The sequence below is a fragment of the Pleurodeles waltl genome, chromosome 5 (assembly GCF_031143425.1).
Source record: "Pleurodeles waltl isolate 20211129_DDA chromosome 5, aPleWal1.hap1.20221129, whole genome shotgun sequence".
Lineage (NCBI taxonomy): Eukaryota > Metazoa > Chordata > Amphibia > Caudata > Salamandridae > Pleurodeles > Pleurodeles waltl.
In genome coordinates, this window is record NC_090444.1 from 59550528 (window position 1) to 59568625 (window position 18098).

Sequence of the window (18098 nt, forward strand, 5' to 3'; positions counted from 1 at the left end):
TTTGAGGGCAGGGTGAAATGGTGAATGGATCATCTTCAAAGGCTCTTGTGTAGATCAGTGATTAGCTGAGAGTTGGATAGTTGGTTTTAGATGGAATCCATCCCGGATAGAAAATCCGGTGGGATGAGTAGTAGGGGTATTTTATGTTTGTTTAGGAGTTCTATAGGATGTGTAGTTGGGGCATCTTCAGTTTTTTCGTCACCATTAGGATCTAAGATAACTCTCAGAAATGATTGCACTACGATAATTAACTCATTATAACACACATAAATAATAAGGGAAATGGTGTGGTATTAAATGATTGGCGAGTGATTGGGCTCCTTCTGTTACCTTGCACCTTATTTTATAGGAAATTAGTTAAGGCAGGTATGAGATCTGGTATTGCAGTGTTATGGGTGGAAATGAAGAAATGTTGGTTAATGTCTTGGAGGGTTAATACTTCCAGCAGAGGTGCGGTTGGGTAAAATCAGATGGATAAATATTGGTGCACTAGATTTTCTGGTGATCCACTCAGTCAATAGCGTAGGTTGTTTTCGTGGTGCGGGGAGCTCCATCTCTTTTAAAAGGTGGAGTAGCAAGCAAAGTTATTATGTTTCTTCTTGATTTACATTTGAGCGGGAAGTGTTGGTGTTGCACAAAAAAGGGGGTGCTCGCACTAGGTTTCTTAACCAGTTTCTTGAACTGACCGATTCTTTTGGAGATGGTTTCTTCTAGCCTTACTTGCAGTATAGACTTTGCAATCAGTTTTTGAAGGAGAGACAACCAGAACTAAGATTATAGATAAGCACGGTAAAAGTCATTTTTCCTTTATCCATGAAGTACCTGTGGGTAGCTTGTTCTCTACCCTCCATTAGCACCCACTGGTACCAGTGGATGGCTAAGTTTATAGAAACAGATTTTCAGTCTACTTACGTAAATAGTCTTTTATGTCTTTGTAGTGATTGGTAAATCACTGTCCTTTTTCCTTGAAATGTTATCAATTAATGAATGAATTGACATGCATATTGTGACCGTTGGAATCATGGGAAGGAACCTCCCGGTAGGAAGATAGTTTGTGAAGATGATTGAAGGCTAGACCAATGGTTCCCAACCTTGTGACTTCTGTGGACCTCCACTTTATCATTACTGGATCCCGGGGACCCCCACTAAACATTATTAGAATCCGGGGACCCCACCACCAAGTCATTAGTGAAAGCTGGGGACCTAATGTGTTAATATTATTTGATTTTCTAAGCAGTCGCGGACCCCCTGAGGAGGCTTCGCGGACCCCCAGGGGTCCTCAGACCACAGGTTGGGAACCACTGGGCTAGACAATTAGCTTTGTTTCATATGGTTCCATCAAAGATTCTTAACTAGAGCTCTTTAAGTTGTTGTAATGGATGCTCTTTCCATAGGTGCATTTGTATCGATAATTTAAAGCATTTTCTTAGCTCAGTCCATTCTTTTCCATGAAGATATTTGAGAGATGGCAGCTCATGTCTTCTCTAGAGTCAGGACTCTGGGCTACTCAATTCAGCATTCTTCACCATCTTTGCTTGAAGCATGCTTTCGCTTCCCAAGTTGGACTCTTCAGTTGATTGTATTCCATGGTTTGTTTCTACTTAAGCTCATCTTCCACTCTGCTAAACAGTTGTGAATCTGAAGAAACATGTCAAGGAGGACAGCTGTTGGAGGCAGGTTCTCTAAGTGCTATAACCTTCTTGAAAGTAAAAACACTCTCCAGCCTTAGGCTGTTGAGGTTCTCTTGGGTGATGTAGGAAGTTGGCTCTGTATGTGCTATTTCAAAGTAAGGAATAGCATGCACAGAGTCCAAGGGTTCCCCTTAGAGGTAAAATAGTGGTAAAAATAGATAATACTAATGCTCTATTTTGTGGTAGTGTGGTCGAGCAGTAGGCTTATCCAAGGAGTAGTGTTAAGCATTTGTTGTACATACACATAGACAATAAATGAGGTACACACACTCAGAGACAAATCCAGCCAATAGGTTTTTATATAGAAAAATAACTTTTCTTAGTTTATTTTAAGAACCACAGGTTCAAATTCTACATGGAATATCTCATTCGAAAGGTATTGCAGGTAAGTACTTTAGGAACTTCAAATCATCAAAATTGCATGTATACTTTTCAAGTTATTCACAAATAGCTATTTCAAAAGTGGACACTTAGTGCAATTTTCACAGTTCCTGGGGGAGGTAAGTTTTTGTTAGTTTTACCAGGTAAGTAGGACACTTACAGGGTTCAGTTCTTGGTCCAAGGTAGCCCACCGTTGGGGGTTCAGAGCAACCCCAAAGTCACCACACCAGCAGCTCAGGGCCGGTCAGGTGCAGAGTTCAAAGTGGTGCCCAAAACACATAGGCTAGAATGGAGAGAAGGGGGGTGCCCCGGTTCCGGTCTGCTTGCAGGTAAGTACCCGCGTCTTCGGAGGGCAGACCAGGGGGGTTTTGTAGGGCACCGGGGGGGACACAGGTCCACACAGAAATTTCACCCTCAGCAGCGCGGGGGCGGCCGGGTGCAGTGTAGAAACAGGCGTCGGGTTCGCAATGTTAGTCTATGAGAGATCTCGGGATCTCTTCAGCGCTGCAGGCAGGCAAGGGGGGGATTCCTCGGGGAAACCTCCACTTGGGCAAGGGAGAGGGACTCCTGGGGGTCACTTCTCCAGTGAAAGTCCGGTCCTTCAGGTCCTGGGGGCTGCGGGTGCAGGGTCTCTCCCAGGCGTCGGGACTTTAGGTTCAAAGAGTCGCGGTCAGGGGAAGCCTCGGGATTCCCTCTGCAGGCGGCGCTGTGGGGGCTCAGGGGGGACAGGTTTTGGTACTCACAGTATCAGAGTAGTCCTGGGGTCCCTCCTGAGGTGTTGGATCGCCACCAGCCGAGTCGGGGTCGCCGGGTGCAGTGTTGCAAGTCTCACGCTTCTTGCGGGGAGCTTGCAGGGTTCTTTAAAGCTGCTGGAAACGAAGTTGCAGCTTTTCTTGGAGCAGGTCCGCTGTCCTCGGGAGTTTCTTGTCTTTTCGAAGCAGGGGCAGTCCTCAGAGGATGTCGAGGTCGCTGGTCCCTTTGGAAGGCGTCGCTGGAGCAGGATCTTTGGAAGGCAGGAGACAGGCCGGTGAGTTTCTGGAGCCAAGGCAGTTGTCGTCTTCTGGTCTTCCGCTGCAGGGGTTTTCAGCTAGGCAGTCCTTCTTCTTGTAGTTGCAGGAATCTAATTTTCTAGGGTTCAGGGTAGCCCTTAAATACTAAATTTAAGGGCGTGTTTAGGTCTGGGGGGTTAGTAGCCAATGGCCACTAGCCCTGAGGGTGGGTACACCCTCTTTGTGCCTCCTCCCAAGGGGAGGGGGTCACATCCCTAATCCTATTGGGGGGAATCCTCCATCTGCAAGATGGAGGATTTCTAAAAGTTAGAGTCACCTCAGCTCAGGACACCTTAGGGGCTGTCCTGACTGGCCAGTGACTCCTCCTTGTTATTCTCATTATTTTCTCCGGCCTTGCCGCCAAAAGTGGGGCCTGGCCGGAGGGGGCGGGCAACTCCACTAGCTGGAGTGTCCTGCTGGGTTGGCACAAAGGAGGTGAGCCTTTGAGGCTCACCGCCAGGTGTGACAATTCCTGCCCGGGAGAGGTGTTAGCATCTCCACCCAGTGCAGGCTTTGTTACTGGCCTCAGAGTGACAAAGGCACTCTCCCCATGGGGCCAGCAACATGTCTCGGTTTGTGGCAGGCTGCTAAAACTAGTCAGCCTACACAGATAGTCGGTTAAGTTTCAGGGGGCACCTCTAAGGTGCCCTCTGTGGTGTATTTTACAATAAAATGTACACTGGCATCAGTGTGCATTTATTGTGCTGAGAAGTTTGATACCAAACTTCCCAGTTTTCAGTGTAGCCATTATGGTGCTGTGGAGTTCGTGTTTGACAGACTCCCAGACCATATACTCTTATGGCTACCCTGCACTTACAATGTCTAAGGTTTTGTTTAGACACTGTAGGGGTACCATGCTCATGCACTGGTACCCTCACCTATGGTATAGTGCACCCTGCCTTAGGGCTGTAAGGCCTGCTAGAGGGGTGTCTTACCTATACTGCATAGGCAGTGAGAGGCTGGCATGGCACCCTGAGGGGAGTGCCATGTCGACTTACTCGTTTTGTCCTCACTAGCACACACAAGCTGGCAAGCAGTGTGTCTGTGCTGAGTGAGGGGTCTCCAGGGTGGCATAAGACATGCTGCAGCCCTTAGAGACCTTCCTTGGCATCAGGGCCCTTGGTACTAGAAGTACCAGTTACAAGGGACTTATCTGGATGCCAGGGTCTGCCAATTGTGGATACAAAAGTACAGGTTAGGGAAAGAACACTGGTGCTGGGGCCTGGTTAGCAGGCCTCAGCACACTTTCAATTGTAAACATAGCATCAGCAAAGGCAAAAAGTCAGGGGGCAACCATGCCAAGGAGGCATTTCCTTACAGGTGACCTGCGCCATCATAGCACCAAGGCATAAAATCATTCAGGAGCAATATGGGCAGGACAAGTCGCAGTCAAGGTAGTGCCATTTCGGGAAAGTTGTGACTCAGGTGGCTTCAGAAGCGGGTTCATAAAGCCTATGTGGCGTGCACTTTTTTCTCATGACCGGCAAGTGGACAACAATATCCATGAATGCAGGTCAGCTAATAGAATGCAATTATTTAGAGGTATTTTCTCCTTCAGCGCCTAATGCCCGGTATTTGAGGCTGAGGTTCGGTATGATTTCTGTGCAGTTCACTGTAATGTCCACAGACTAATAAAAGGAATAGTAGTTCCCAGAACAGGAGCTGGAAATTTAAACAAGAGGTCGTCCAGTCTAAGTATATGCTACAGTTTGTTTTTGCAATGCTGTCTGCAGTGAGATCCCATAAATACTGTCAATCCCTCAGCTTCTCTATGTCTATGGCTCAGAGTCTGGAGACTTCAGTGTGTGTGATTTTTAGGTTGAGCGTGCCAGCGCTCTGGCCTGTTGTAATCTATTTGTGGCCTTTCAACTACGCCCACCTCACACACATCATTATCACTCATTGATGGGCTTGCCTTTAAAAAATCCTTTATCATTGGTAAATGCTTTACGTTTGTCCCTCCTTGGGGCAGTTTTGTTACCTTCTTGGCCATCGACCCTGTTACATTGATAATTGCACATTTGCCAATGCATTTGACTGCAAACTTCATTTTATTTTTGTGTCTCTTCGCGCTCGTGGCACTTTGAATCAGCTCACTTATGTCAACTGTTTTACTTTTCATTTTCAATTTATATGGCAAGAAAAGTCTAGTTAGGAGTTTACAATGCTAATAGCTCTAACTTGAAAAAATACGAGACCCATTGCATTGCTAATGCTTGTTACTCCTTTGTCTGCGTATAGCAGTTCCATATACATTCCTTCCCTCGCCTCATCATCTATTTGTTATTTGAGAAAAGGTGCTATGTATTACTATTTATTTATTGTAATATTTGTTTTCTTCTTTTTTCTCTGTATCTCAGGGGGACTTTGTTGCTGGGAAATACAAGTGTCTGATTTGCGACAAGGAATTCAGCTCTGAAAGTGGTGTGAAGTATCACATCAATTGGGCACATTGTGAGGTACGTGTAAGCAGACCGTTGCCTCGACACCTAGATCTACTTCACGCTCAGTCTCGCTACGGATTCTGCTCACTTTACTACTTTGGTGTGTGCCTGAAAAGCAAGAGCTGCTTTTTTTTAAACACAGTCTTCTGTTCCTTGAACAACATATTGTTAAACAGATCCAGCCCTGTGAGCCGTCCTGACATGTTTCTTATGCAACAGAGACCTTCTCAGGAGTATCTCTGATGCATTCTGGAACTCTTGACCCACCTAACAAAGCCTACAAGTTTAGATACTGATCCTGGTGTCTCCTCCTTTGTGTGTGAAATATGAAACTAAACCTTGGATAGTATTATTGTGACTTCACTATCCTAGCTCCCCTTCCTTGTTTGCCTACCTTAGTCGATGTGCTGGTGTTTTGCCAATGTACAGCTGCATCACTACCTATTCGGTATCTTTCTAGACTTGTGTCTTAGCCATTTCCCCTTCTAGTTTCCTTTCCTACTCTCGACTATCCCGTTCGTTGCACTTGCAGTAGACTACCCCTCAGCAAATGACTGCTTTATGCTCAAAACCGCCACGACTGTCCAGTTATTTCTCCTTGCCTACTACATCCAAAACAATGTATTGATTATGCCTGCGACCGCTTCCTTGACTCGCGCCTCATCTCCTTGACAGCAAAACGAGGCTTCCTCACATTCACTGGCATCATGTCCACTACAGCCTGGTCGACATCTGCATGTTTCTCTGCTGCCCATGTTTTCACTCCACTAGAATGCAAACTAAACCACTGCAAGCTTCACTAATGCAGAAGCCTTCATCGTATCCCCCCGCACCCCTATCTGCTCCTCCAGCCTCCACTACTCCTCCTTAAAAAGTTATTTATTCATTTTACCCACACTCCTCTCCTTTGTACCTCTGCTCCCTTGTATGTGGAGGTTCAGCTCACTTCACCTACTTGCAAGCCTAAGAACTCCCAGGTTAGAGTTCCAAGATCAAGAAGCCATTGTAAGTCACAGTGGATTATTAAACATCTCATGCAAACATAAATGTTGTGATATATTCGATGGCTTGTGTAGCTGCAGATACACATGCTGTGCACTGTTCCTGCCATCTAGTGTTGGGCTCGGAGTTACAAGTTGTTTTTCTTCGAAAAAGTCTTTTCGAGTCACAGGACTGAGTGACTCCTCCCTTTGGGCTCCATTGCGCATGGGCGTCGACTCCATCTTAGATTGTTTTCTTTCCGCCATCGGGTTCAGACGTGTTCCTCTTCGCTCCGTATTTCTAATCGGGAAAGTTAGCTAAAGTATCGAAAATTTGACGGTATTGTTCTCGTTCGGTACCGGTTTAGTGTTAGTGTATCGGCACCGACATCAAGACCGCTTCGGCGCTTCCACTCTTCATCGAGGCCTGGTGGGCCCGACCACACCCGTCGTCCCAGACTAATGGACCGGACCCCCTTCCGTTTCTGTCCGAAGTGCCACTCGAAGTATCCTTATACAGACCAACACTTGGTCTGTAATCTGTGTTTATCACCAGAACACAGGGAGGATACTTGTGAGGCCTGTCGGGTGTTTCGATCAAAAAAGATCCTACGTGATCGAAGAGCGAGAAGACTACAAATGGCGTCGACACCGAGAGAACAACTCGACGTTGAAGAGGAGGAAAGAATTTCCATCCAGGGGACGGACTCTGACGAATCCGAAAGTGAGCGACCCACGACGATGCAGAAAACAGTGAGTAAAACTGCCCCGTCCAAGACTCACACAAAGATCGTTAAGGCCAAGGGGATGCCACCACCAGCAGGCCATGGCTTAACCCATCGAAAAGAAGGTGACCAAACATCAGCACCGAAAAAGGCCAAAGAATTGGCGAAGACATCCGACTCCGGTTGAGATTCAGGCATCAAACGATCTCGACACCGAGAGTTCGACTCACCCAAGGTGAGAAAAGTAACGTCGGAACCGAAAAATACTTTATCGGAAGCATCTGTACCGAAAAAAACGGCTTTGGAGCCGAAAAGAAGCTCTTAGACACAGAAGAGCAAGGACTTTCCAGCCAAATGCAAGAAAAACACAGATTTGAGCAGGAAATAAGTATGGGGGAAACCAGACCATACGCAAAGGAGGTTGCATATCCAGAAAGAGACTGGAAAAATACAAACTCTTCCTCCAATCAAAACCAAACGAAAGCTGGCATTTCATGAGTCAGAAATGCAGCCGAAGGTGGGCAGAGATAAAACCCCACCACCAAGGTTTTCGCCACAACCTTCCCCACTACACTCACCACCGCTGTCCCCGGTAACAACACCTCCAATGCAGTCACCTACGCACACAGGGATGACACAGGATGATCCGGATGCATGGGACTTATATGATGCTCCAGTATCAGACAACAGCCCAGATTGTTACCCAACAATGCCGTCACCTCCAGAGGACAGTACGGCATATACGCAGGTACTATCAAGGGCAGCTACGTTCCACAATGTAGCAAACAATTCCGAGCCAATAGAGGATGATTTCCTGTTCAACACCTTGGCATACACCCACACTTCCTACCAGAGTCTGCCAATGCTCCCGGGCATGCTCAAGCATGCAAAACAGGTATTCCAAGAGCCAGTTAAAGGAAGGGCTATCACACCTAGGGTGGAGAAAAAATACAAGCCTCCCCCAACGGACCCTGTGTTTATAACACAGCAACTTACACAAGACTCTGTGGTTGTAGGAGCAGCAAGAAAGAGGGCAAACTCTCAATCGTCAGGAGACGCTCCACCGCCTAACAAAGAGAGTAGGAAGTTTGATGCAGCGGGCAAACTAGTGGCAGCACAGGCAGCCAATCAATGGCGGATCGCAAACTCACAAGCCCTACTGGCTCGCTACGACAGGGCACACTGGGACAAGATGCAACACATTATACAGCACTTGCCCAAAGAACACCAGAAACGTGCCCAACAGGTTGTGGAAGAAGGACAAGTAATATCCAACAACCAAATAATGTTTGCATTAGACTCAGCAGACACAGCAGCACTAACAGGCAACACTGCGGTAACCATTCACAGGCAGGCATGGTTACGAAGCTCAGGATTCATGCCAGAAATCCAACAAGCTGTCTTAAACATGCCTTTTAACCAGGAACAATTGTTTGGGCCGGAAGTGGGCACAGCAATTGAAAAATTAAAGAAGGACACGGCCAAAGCCATGGGCGCGCTATACTCCCCACAGAGCAGAGGCACATTTAGAAAGCCACAATTTAGAGGGGGGTTTCGAATGCAAACACCAGAGCCTTCCACCTCGCAAACAAGACCTACCTATCAGGGACAATACCAGAGAGGAGGGTTTTGTGGCTCATATAGAGGTGGACAATTCCCAAGAGGAAGGGGAAAATTCCAAACACCTAAGACAAGTCAAACCAAACAGTGACTTCAATGTCACAAAACCCCAACACTTAACACCAGTGGGGGGGAGACTTACCGCATACTACCGAAACTGGACACACATAACTACGGACGCATGGGTCCTAGCCATTATCCAACATGGTTATTGCATAGAATTCATAAATTTCCCGCCAGATGTGCCCCCAAGGGCACACAGTATGTCCAAACAGCACTTAGACCTATTACAACTAGAGGTCCAAGCATTATTACAAAAACAAGCAATAGAGTTAGTACCCAACCATCAGAAAGGAACAGGTGTCTACTCACTATATTTCCTAATTCCAAAAAAGGACAAAACGTTAAGACCTATATTAGACCTCAGAACACTGAATCTCTTCATCAAATTGGATCACTTCCACATGGTAACACTTCAAGACGTGGTTCCCTTACTAAAAAAAAGAGGACTACATGTCAACGTTAGATCTCAAGGATGCCTACTTTCACATACCCATACATCCTTCTCACAGAAAATACTTAAGGTTTGTAATACACGGCGTGCACTATCAATTCAAAGTGTTACCGTTCGGGATAACAACAGTCCCAAGGGTATTCACAAAATGCCTTGCAGTAGTAGCCGCTCACATAAGGAGACAGCACATGCACGTATTCCCATACTTAGACGACTGGCTAATAAAAACCATCACTCAACAACAGTGTCTTCTTCACACACAATATATTATAGAAACTCTACACAAACTAGGATTTTCTATAAATTACCAGAAATCACATCTGCAGCCATCCCAAATACAACAATACTTGGGAGCAACACTCAACGCACAAAAAGCGATTGCCACTCCAAGTCCACAAAGGGTCCAAGCATTCCAAACTATAACATCAAACATACAGCCAAACCAACACTACCAAGTAAGGTTTGTAATGAAACTTCTAGGCATAAGGTCTTCATGCATAGCCATTGTCCCAAACGCGAGATTACACATGCGGCCCTTATAACAGTGCCTAGCAAAACAATGGACACAAGCACAGGGTCAACTCCAAGATCCCGTGTTAGTAGACCGCCAGACACACTTCTCGCTTCAATGGTGGAACCCTATAAATTTAAACCAAGGGCGGCCATTCCAGAACCCAGTGCCTCAAGACGTAATAACAACAGATGCTTCCATGGGGTGGGGAGCACACCCCAACCAGCACAGCATACAGGTACAATGGGACAATCAACAAAAACAACTTCACATAAATCATTTAGAACTGTTGGCAGTGTTTCTAGCATTAAAAGTGTTTCAACCACTAATAGCCCACAAACACATTCTTGTCAAAACCGACAACATGACAACAATGTATTATCTCAAGAAACAAGGAGGGACACACTCGCCACAACTGTGTCTCTTAGCACAAAAACTTTGGCATTGGGCAATTCACAATCACATTCGCCTAATAGCACAATACATCCCAGGCATTCAGAATCAGTTGCCCGACAGTCTCATTCGAGATCACCAACAAACACACGAATGGGAAATTCATCCCCAGATCCTGCAAGATTACTTCCTACGCTGGGGAACACCACAAATAGACCAATTCGCAACAAAAGAAAACGCAAAATGCCAAAACCTCGCGTCCAGGTAGCCACACCCTCAATCCAAGGGCAATGCATTATGGATCAGTTGGTCAGGGATATTTGCTTACGCTTTTCCCCCTCTCCCACTCATTCCTTATCTGGTAAACAAACTAAGTCAAAACAAACTCAAACTAATACTCATAGCACCAACCTGGGCTCGCCAACCGTGGTACACAACACTGCTGGACTTATCAGTAGTACCTCACATCAAATTACCAAACAGGCCAGATCTGTTAACGCAACACAAACAACAGATCAGACACCCAAATCCAGCATCGCTCAATCTAGCAATCTGGCTCCTGAAGTCTTAGAATTTGGACACTTAGACCTTACACAAGAATGTATGGAGGTCATTAAACAAGCTAGAAAACCCACTTCAAGACATTGTTACGCAAACAAAAGGAAAAGACTTGTTTACTACTGCCACACTAATCAAATTCAACCAATACATGCTTCCGCAAAGGACATTGTAGGCTACTTATTACACTTACTAAAGTCTAAGTTAGCATTCTCTTCAATTAAAATACATCTCACAGCAATATCTGCCTATCTGCAGATTACACATTCAACATCGCTTTTTAGAATTCCAGTCATCAAAGCATTTATGGAGGGACTAAAAAGAATCATACCCCCAAGAACACCACCAGTACCTTTGTGGAGCCTTAATATTGTATTAACACGACTCATGGGACTACCATTCGAACACATGCACTCGTGTGACATGCAATACTTAACTTGGAAAGTAGCCTTTCTAATAGCTATCACATCACTTAGAAGAGTAAGTGAGATACAAGCATTTACTATACAAGAACCCTTTATACAAATACATAAACATAAAGTTGTTCTCCGTACAAATCTCAAATTCCTACCAAAGGTCATATCGCCATTCCACCTAAACCAAACAGTGGAACTCCCAGTCTTCTTTCCACAACCAGACTCAGTAGCCAAAAGAGCCTTACATACATTAGACATAAAAAGAGCACTAATGTATTACATTGACAGGACAGAACAATTTCGTAAAACAAAACAATTGTTTGTAGCCTTCCAAAAACCTCATGCAGGTAATCCTATATCCAAACAAGGCATCGCCAGATGGAAAGTTGAATGTATTCAAACTTGCTATATTAAAGCAAAAAGAGATCTACCTATTACACCAAGAGCGCATTCCACTAGGAAAAAAGGCGCCACAATGGCTTTTCTGGGGAATATACCTCTGACAGAAATCTGTAAGGCAGCCACATGGTCCACGCCTCATACATTCACAAAGCATTACTGTGTAGATGTGTTAACAACACAACAAGCCACAGTAGGACAGGCTGTATTGAGAACATTATTTCAGACAACTTCAACTCCTACAGGCTAAGCCACCGCTTTTTGGGGAGATTACTGCTTATTAGTCTATGCACAGCATGTATATCTGCAGCTACACATGCCACCGAACGGAAAATGTCACTTACCCGGTGTACATCTGTTCGTGGCAAGAGACGCTGCAGATTCACATGCGCCCTCCCACCTCCCCGGGAGCCTGTAGCTGTTGTTAGTTGAATAAGAATTGTAAATTTGTAAATAAATATTCTTTTAAGACACATTATGTACATACTTACCTACTTTATTGCATGGGCACATCTAGTATACTCTCAACTCCTACCTCACCTTCAGCGGGGAAAACAATCTAAGATGGAGTCGACGCCCATGCGCAATGGAGCCGTGTAAGGAAATGCCTCCTTGGCATGGTTGCCCCCTGACTTTTTGCCTTTGCTGATGCTATGTTTACAATTGAAAGTGTGCTGAGGCCTGCTAACCAGGCCCCAGCACCAGTGTTCTTTCCCTAACCTGTACTTTTGTATCCACAATTGGCAGACCCTGGCATCCAGATAAGTCCCTTGTAACTGGTACTTCTAGTACCAAGGGCCCTGATGCCAAGGAAGGTCTCTAAGGGCTGCAGCATGTCTTATGCCACCCTGGAGACCTCTCACTCAGCACAGACACTCTGCTTGCCAGCTTGTATGTGCTAGTGAGGACAAAACGAGTAAGTCGACATGGCACTCCCCTCAGGGTGCCATGCCAGCCTCTCACTGCCTATGCAGTATAGGTAAGACACCCCTCTAGCAGGCCTTACAGCCCTAAGGCAGGGTGCACTATACCATAGGTGAGGGTACCAGTGCATGAGCATGGTACCCCTACAGTGTCTAAACAAAACCTTAGACATTGTAAGTGCAGGGTAGCCATAAGAGTATATGGTCTGGGAGTCCGTCAAACACGAACTCCACAGCACCATAATGGCTACACTGAAAACTGGGAAGTTTGGTATCAAACTTCTCAGCACAATAAATGCACACTGATGCCAGTGTACATTTTATTGTAAAATACACCCCAGAGGGCACCTTAGAGGTGCCCCCTGAAACTTATCCGACTATCTGTGTAGGCTGACTAGTTTTAGCAGCCTGCCACAAACCGAGACATGTTGCTGGCCCCATGGGGAGAGTGCCTTTGTCACTCTGAGGCCAGTAACAAAGCCTGCACTGGGTGGAGATGCTAACACCTCCCCCAGGCAGGAATTGTCACACCTGGCGGTGAGCCTCAAAGGCTCACCTCCTTTGTGCCAACCCAGCAGGACACTCCAGCTAGTGGAGTTGCCCGCCCCCTCCGGCCAGGCCCCACTTTTGGCGGCAAGGCCGGAGAAAATAATGAGAAAAACAAGGAGGAGTCACTGGCCAGTCAGGACAGCCCCTAAGGTGTCCTGAGCTGAAGTGACTCTAACTTTTAGAAATCCTCCATCTTGCAGATGGAGGATTCCCCCAATAGGGTTAGGATTGTGACCCCCTCCCCTTGGGAGGAGGCACAAAGAGGGTGTACCCACCCTCAGGGCTAGTAGCCATTGGCTACTAACCCCCCAGACCTAAAACACGCCCTTAAATTTAGTATTTAAGGGCTACCCTGAACCCTAGAAAATTAGATTCCTGCAAACTACAAGAAGAAGGACTGCCTAGCTGAAAACCCCTGCAGAGGAAGACCAGAAGACGACAACTGCCTTGGCTCCAGAAACTCACCGGCCTGTCTCCTGCCTTCCAAAGATCCTGCTCCAGCGACGCCTTCCAAAGGGACCAGCGACCTCGACATCCTCTGAGGACTGCCCCTGCTTCGAAAAGACAAGAAACTCCCGAGGACAGCGGACCTGCTCCAAGAAAGGCTGCAACTTTGTTTCCAGCAGCCTTGAAAGAACCCTGCAAGCTCCCCGCAAGAAGCGTGAGACTTGCAACACTGCACCCGGCGACCCCGACTCGGCTGGTGGCGATCCAACACCTCAGGCGGGACCCCAGGACTACTCTGATACTGTGAGTACCAAAACCTGTCCCCCCTGAGCCCCCACAGCGCCGCCTGCAGAGGGAATCCCGAGGCTTCCCCTGACCGCGACTCTTTGAATCCTAAGTCCCGACACCTGGGAGAGACCCTGCACCCGCAGCCCCCAGGACCTGAAGGACCGGACTTTCACTGGAGGAGTGACCCCCAGGAGTCCCTCTCCCTTGACCAAGTGGAGGTTTCCCCGAGGAACCCCCCCCTTGCCTGCCTGCAGCGCTGAAGAGATCCCTAGATCTCCCATTGACTTCCATTACAAACCTGACGCTTGTTTCTACACTGCACCCGGCCGCCCCCGCGCTGCTGAGGGTGAAATTTCTGTGTGGGCTTGTGTCCCCCCCGGTGCCCTACAAAACCCCCCTGGTCTGCCCTCCGAAGACGCGGGTACTTACCTGCAAGCAGACCGGAACCGGGGCACCCCCCTTCTCTCCATTCTAGCCTATGTGTTTTGGGCACCACTTTGAACTCTGCACCTGACCGGCCCTGAGCTGCTGGTGTGGTGACTTTGGGGTTGCTCTGAACCCCCAACGGTGGGCTACCTTGGACCAAGAACTGAACCCTGTAAGTGTCTTACTTACCTGGTAAAACTAACAAAAACTTACCTCCCCCAGGAACTGTGAAAATTGCACTAAGTGTCCACTTTTAAAACAGCTATTTGTCAATAACTTGAAAAGTATACATGCAATTTTTATGATTTAAAGTTCCTAAAGTACTTACCTGCAATACCTTTCAAATGAGATATTACATGTAGAATTTGAACCTGTGGTTCTTAAAATAAACTAAGAAAATATATTTTTCTATACAAAAACCTATTGGCTGGATTTGTCCCTGAGTGTGTGTACCTCATTTATTGTCTATGTGTATGTACAACAAATGCTTAACACTACTCCTTGGATAAGCCTACTGCTCGACCCCACTACCACAAAATAGAGCATTAGTATTATCTATTTTTACCACTATTTTACCTCTAAGGGGAACCCTTGGACTCTGTGCATGCTATTCCTTACTTTGAAATAGCACATACAGAGCCAACTTCCTACATTGGTGGATCAGCGGTGGGGTACAAGACTTTGCATTTGCTGGACTACTCAGCCAATACCTGATCACACGACAAATTCCAAAATTGTCATTAGAAATTCATTTTTGCAATTTGAAATTTTTCTAAATTCTTAAAAGTCCTGCTAGGGCTTTGTGTGTTAAGTCCCTGTTTAGCATTGTCTTTTAGAGTTTAAAAGTTTGTTAAAAGTTTGAATTAGATTCTAGAAACAGTTTTAGATTCTTAAAAAAGTATTCCAACTCTTAGCAGAATAATGTCTGATACAGAGATGCAGGTGGTGGAACTCGACACCACACCTTACCTCCATCTTAAGATGAGGGAGCTAAGGTCTCTCTGTAATATCAAAAAAATAACCATTGGCTCCAGGCCTACCAAAATTCAGCTCCAGGAGCTGTTGGCAGAGTTTGAAAAAGCCAACCCCTCTGATGATGACCTCACAGAGGAAGAAATTAGTGACTTGGAGGCCAATGTCCCTCCTCCAGTCCTAAATAGGGAGAACAGGACCCCTCAAGTCCTGTCTCCAACTGTGTTAGTCAGAAATAGTGAGTCCCTCACAGGAGGGTCCCACATTTCTGAAATCACTGAGGATGCTCTCAGTGAAGATGACCTCCTGTTAGCCAGGATGGCCAAAAGATTGGCTTTAGAGAGACAGCTCCTAGCCATAGAAAGGGAAAGACAAGAGATGGGCCTAGGACCCATCAATGGTGGCAGCAATATAAATAGGGTCAGAGATTCTCCTGACATGTTAAAAATCCCCAAAGGGATTGTGACAAAATTTGAAGATGGTGATGACATCACCAAGTGGTTCACAGCTTTTGAGAGGGCTTGTGTAACCAGAAAAGTGAACAGATCTCACTGGGGTGCTCTCCTTTGGGAAATGTTCACTGGAAAGTGTAGGGATAGACTCCTCACACTCTCTGGAAAAGATGCAGAATCTTATGACCTCATGAATGGTACCCTGATTGAGGGCTTTGGATTCTCCACTGAGGAGTACAGGATTAGGTTCAGGGGGGCTCAAAAATCCTCGAGCCAGACCTGGGTTGACTTTGTTGACTACTCAGTGAAAACACTAGATGGTTGGATTCAAGGCAGTGGTGTAAGTAATTATGATGGGCTGTACAATTTATTTGTGAAAGAACACCTGTTAAGTAATTGTTTCAATGATAAACTGCATCAGCATCTGGTAGACCTAGGACCAATTTCTCCCCAAGAATTGGGAAAGAAGGCGGACCATTGGGTCAAGACAAGGGTGTCCAAGACTTCAACAGGGGGTGACCAAAAGAAAGGGGTCACAAAGACTCCCCAGGGGAAGAGTGATGAGACAACCAAAACTAAAAATAGTAAAGAGTCTTCTACAGGCCCCCAAAAACCTGCACAGGAGGGTGGGCCCAGAGCCTCTTCACAAAACAATGGGTACAAGGGTAAAAACTTTGATCCCAAAAAGGCCTGGTGTCATAGCTGTAAACAGCATGGACACCAAACTGGAGACAAGGCCTGTCCCAAGAAAGGTTCCACTCCAAACTCCCATCCAGGTAACACTGGTATGGCTAGTCTCCAAGTGGGATCAACAGTGTGCCCAGAGCAAATCAGGGTCCACACTGAAGCTACTCTAGTTTCTGAGGGTGGGGTGGATTTAGCCACACTAGCTGTCTGGCCGCCTAACATGCAAAAATACAGACAGCAACTCTTAATTAATGGGACTAGAATAGAGGGCCTGAGGGATACAGGTGCCAGTGTCACCATGGTGACAGAGAAACTGGTTTCCCCTGGCCAATACCTGACTGGAAAAACTTACACAGTCACCAACGCTGACAATCAGAGAAAAGTACATCCCATGGCAATGGTTACTTTAGAATGGGGAGGGGTCAATGGCCTGAAACAGGTGGTGGTCTCCTCAAATATCCCAGTGGACTGTCTGCTTGGAAATGACCTGGAGTCCTCAGCATGGGCTGAGGTAGAACTAAAAACCCATGCAGCAATGCTGGGTATCCCTGAACTGGTGTGTGTGAAAACAAGAGCACAATGCAAGGCACAGGGTGAACAAGTAGAGCTGGAGTCTGGAAGAATGGCCCAGCCTACCAAGAGGAAAGGAAAGTCAGTTGGGAAACCAACTGCAACACAGCAAAAGAAAGGGAACCTCTCTTCTCAGGAAGAAGTTCTGCCCTCTGAGGGAACTGAGCCTTTGGAGCTTGAACCTTATCAGGTTGAGCTCTTAGGCCCAGGGGGACCCTCAAGGGAGGAGCTGTGTAAGGGACAAGAAACCTGTCCCTCTCTTGAAGGCCTTAGGCAGCAAGCTGCTGAAGAGTCCAAAGGCAAGAAAAATGGAACGCATAGGGTCTATTGGGAAGATGGACTCCTGTACACTGAGGCCAGAGACCCCAAACCTGGTGCCACTAGGAGAGTGGTAGTGCCTCAGCTGTTCAGGAAGTTCATCCTAACATTGGCCCATGACATTCCCCTTGCTGGACATTTGGGACAAACCAAGACGTGGGAGAGGTTAGTCAACCACTTCTACTGGCCCAATATGTCCAACATGGTTAAGGAGTTTTGCCTCTCCTGCCCCACCTGTCAAGCCAGTGGTAAGACAGGTGGGCATCCAAAGGCCCCCCTCATTCCACTTCCAGTGGTGGGGGTGCCCTTTGAAAGAGTGGGTGTGGACATAGTTGGTCCACTAGAACCTCCCACAGCCTCAGGAAATATGTATATCCTGGTAGTAGTGGATCATGCTACCAGGTATCCTGAAGCTATTCCCCTTAGGTCGACTACTGCCCCTGCAGTAGCCAAGGCCCTCATTGGTATCTTTACCAGAGTGGGTTTCCCTAAGGAGGTGGTGTCTGACAGAGGTACCAACTTCATGTCAGCATACCTAAAGCACATGTGGAATGAGTGTGGAGTGACTTATAAATTCACTACACCATACCATCCACAAACTAATGGCTTGGTTGAGAGATTCAACAAGACATTAAAAGGCATGATCATGGGGCTCCCAGAAAAGCTCAAAAGGAGATGGGATGTCCTCTTGCCATGTCTGCTTTTCGCTTACAGAGAGGTGCCACAGAAGGGAGTAGGATTCTCACCCTTTGAACTTCTGTTTGGTCACCCTGTAAGGGGACCAC

At 46.6% G+C, this 18098-nt stretch overlaps 1 protein-coding gene across 6 annotated transcripts in view; it reads left to right on the forward strand.

The window, feature by feature from the left end:
- ZNF512 (zinc finger protein 512) overlaps window positions 1–18098 on the forward strand; it is a 398138-nt gene that overhangs the window by 362744 nt on the left and 17296 nt on the right. For all 6 annotated transcript variants that reach the window (XM_069233556.1, XM_069233557.1, XM_069233558.1 and 3 more), the window contains one exon: window positions 5482–5580. In XM_069233556.1, coding sequence (XP_069089657.1) covers window positions 5482–5580 — 99 coding nt within the window. The remainder of the gene's footprint in view (window positions 1–5481; window positions 5581–18098) is intronic.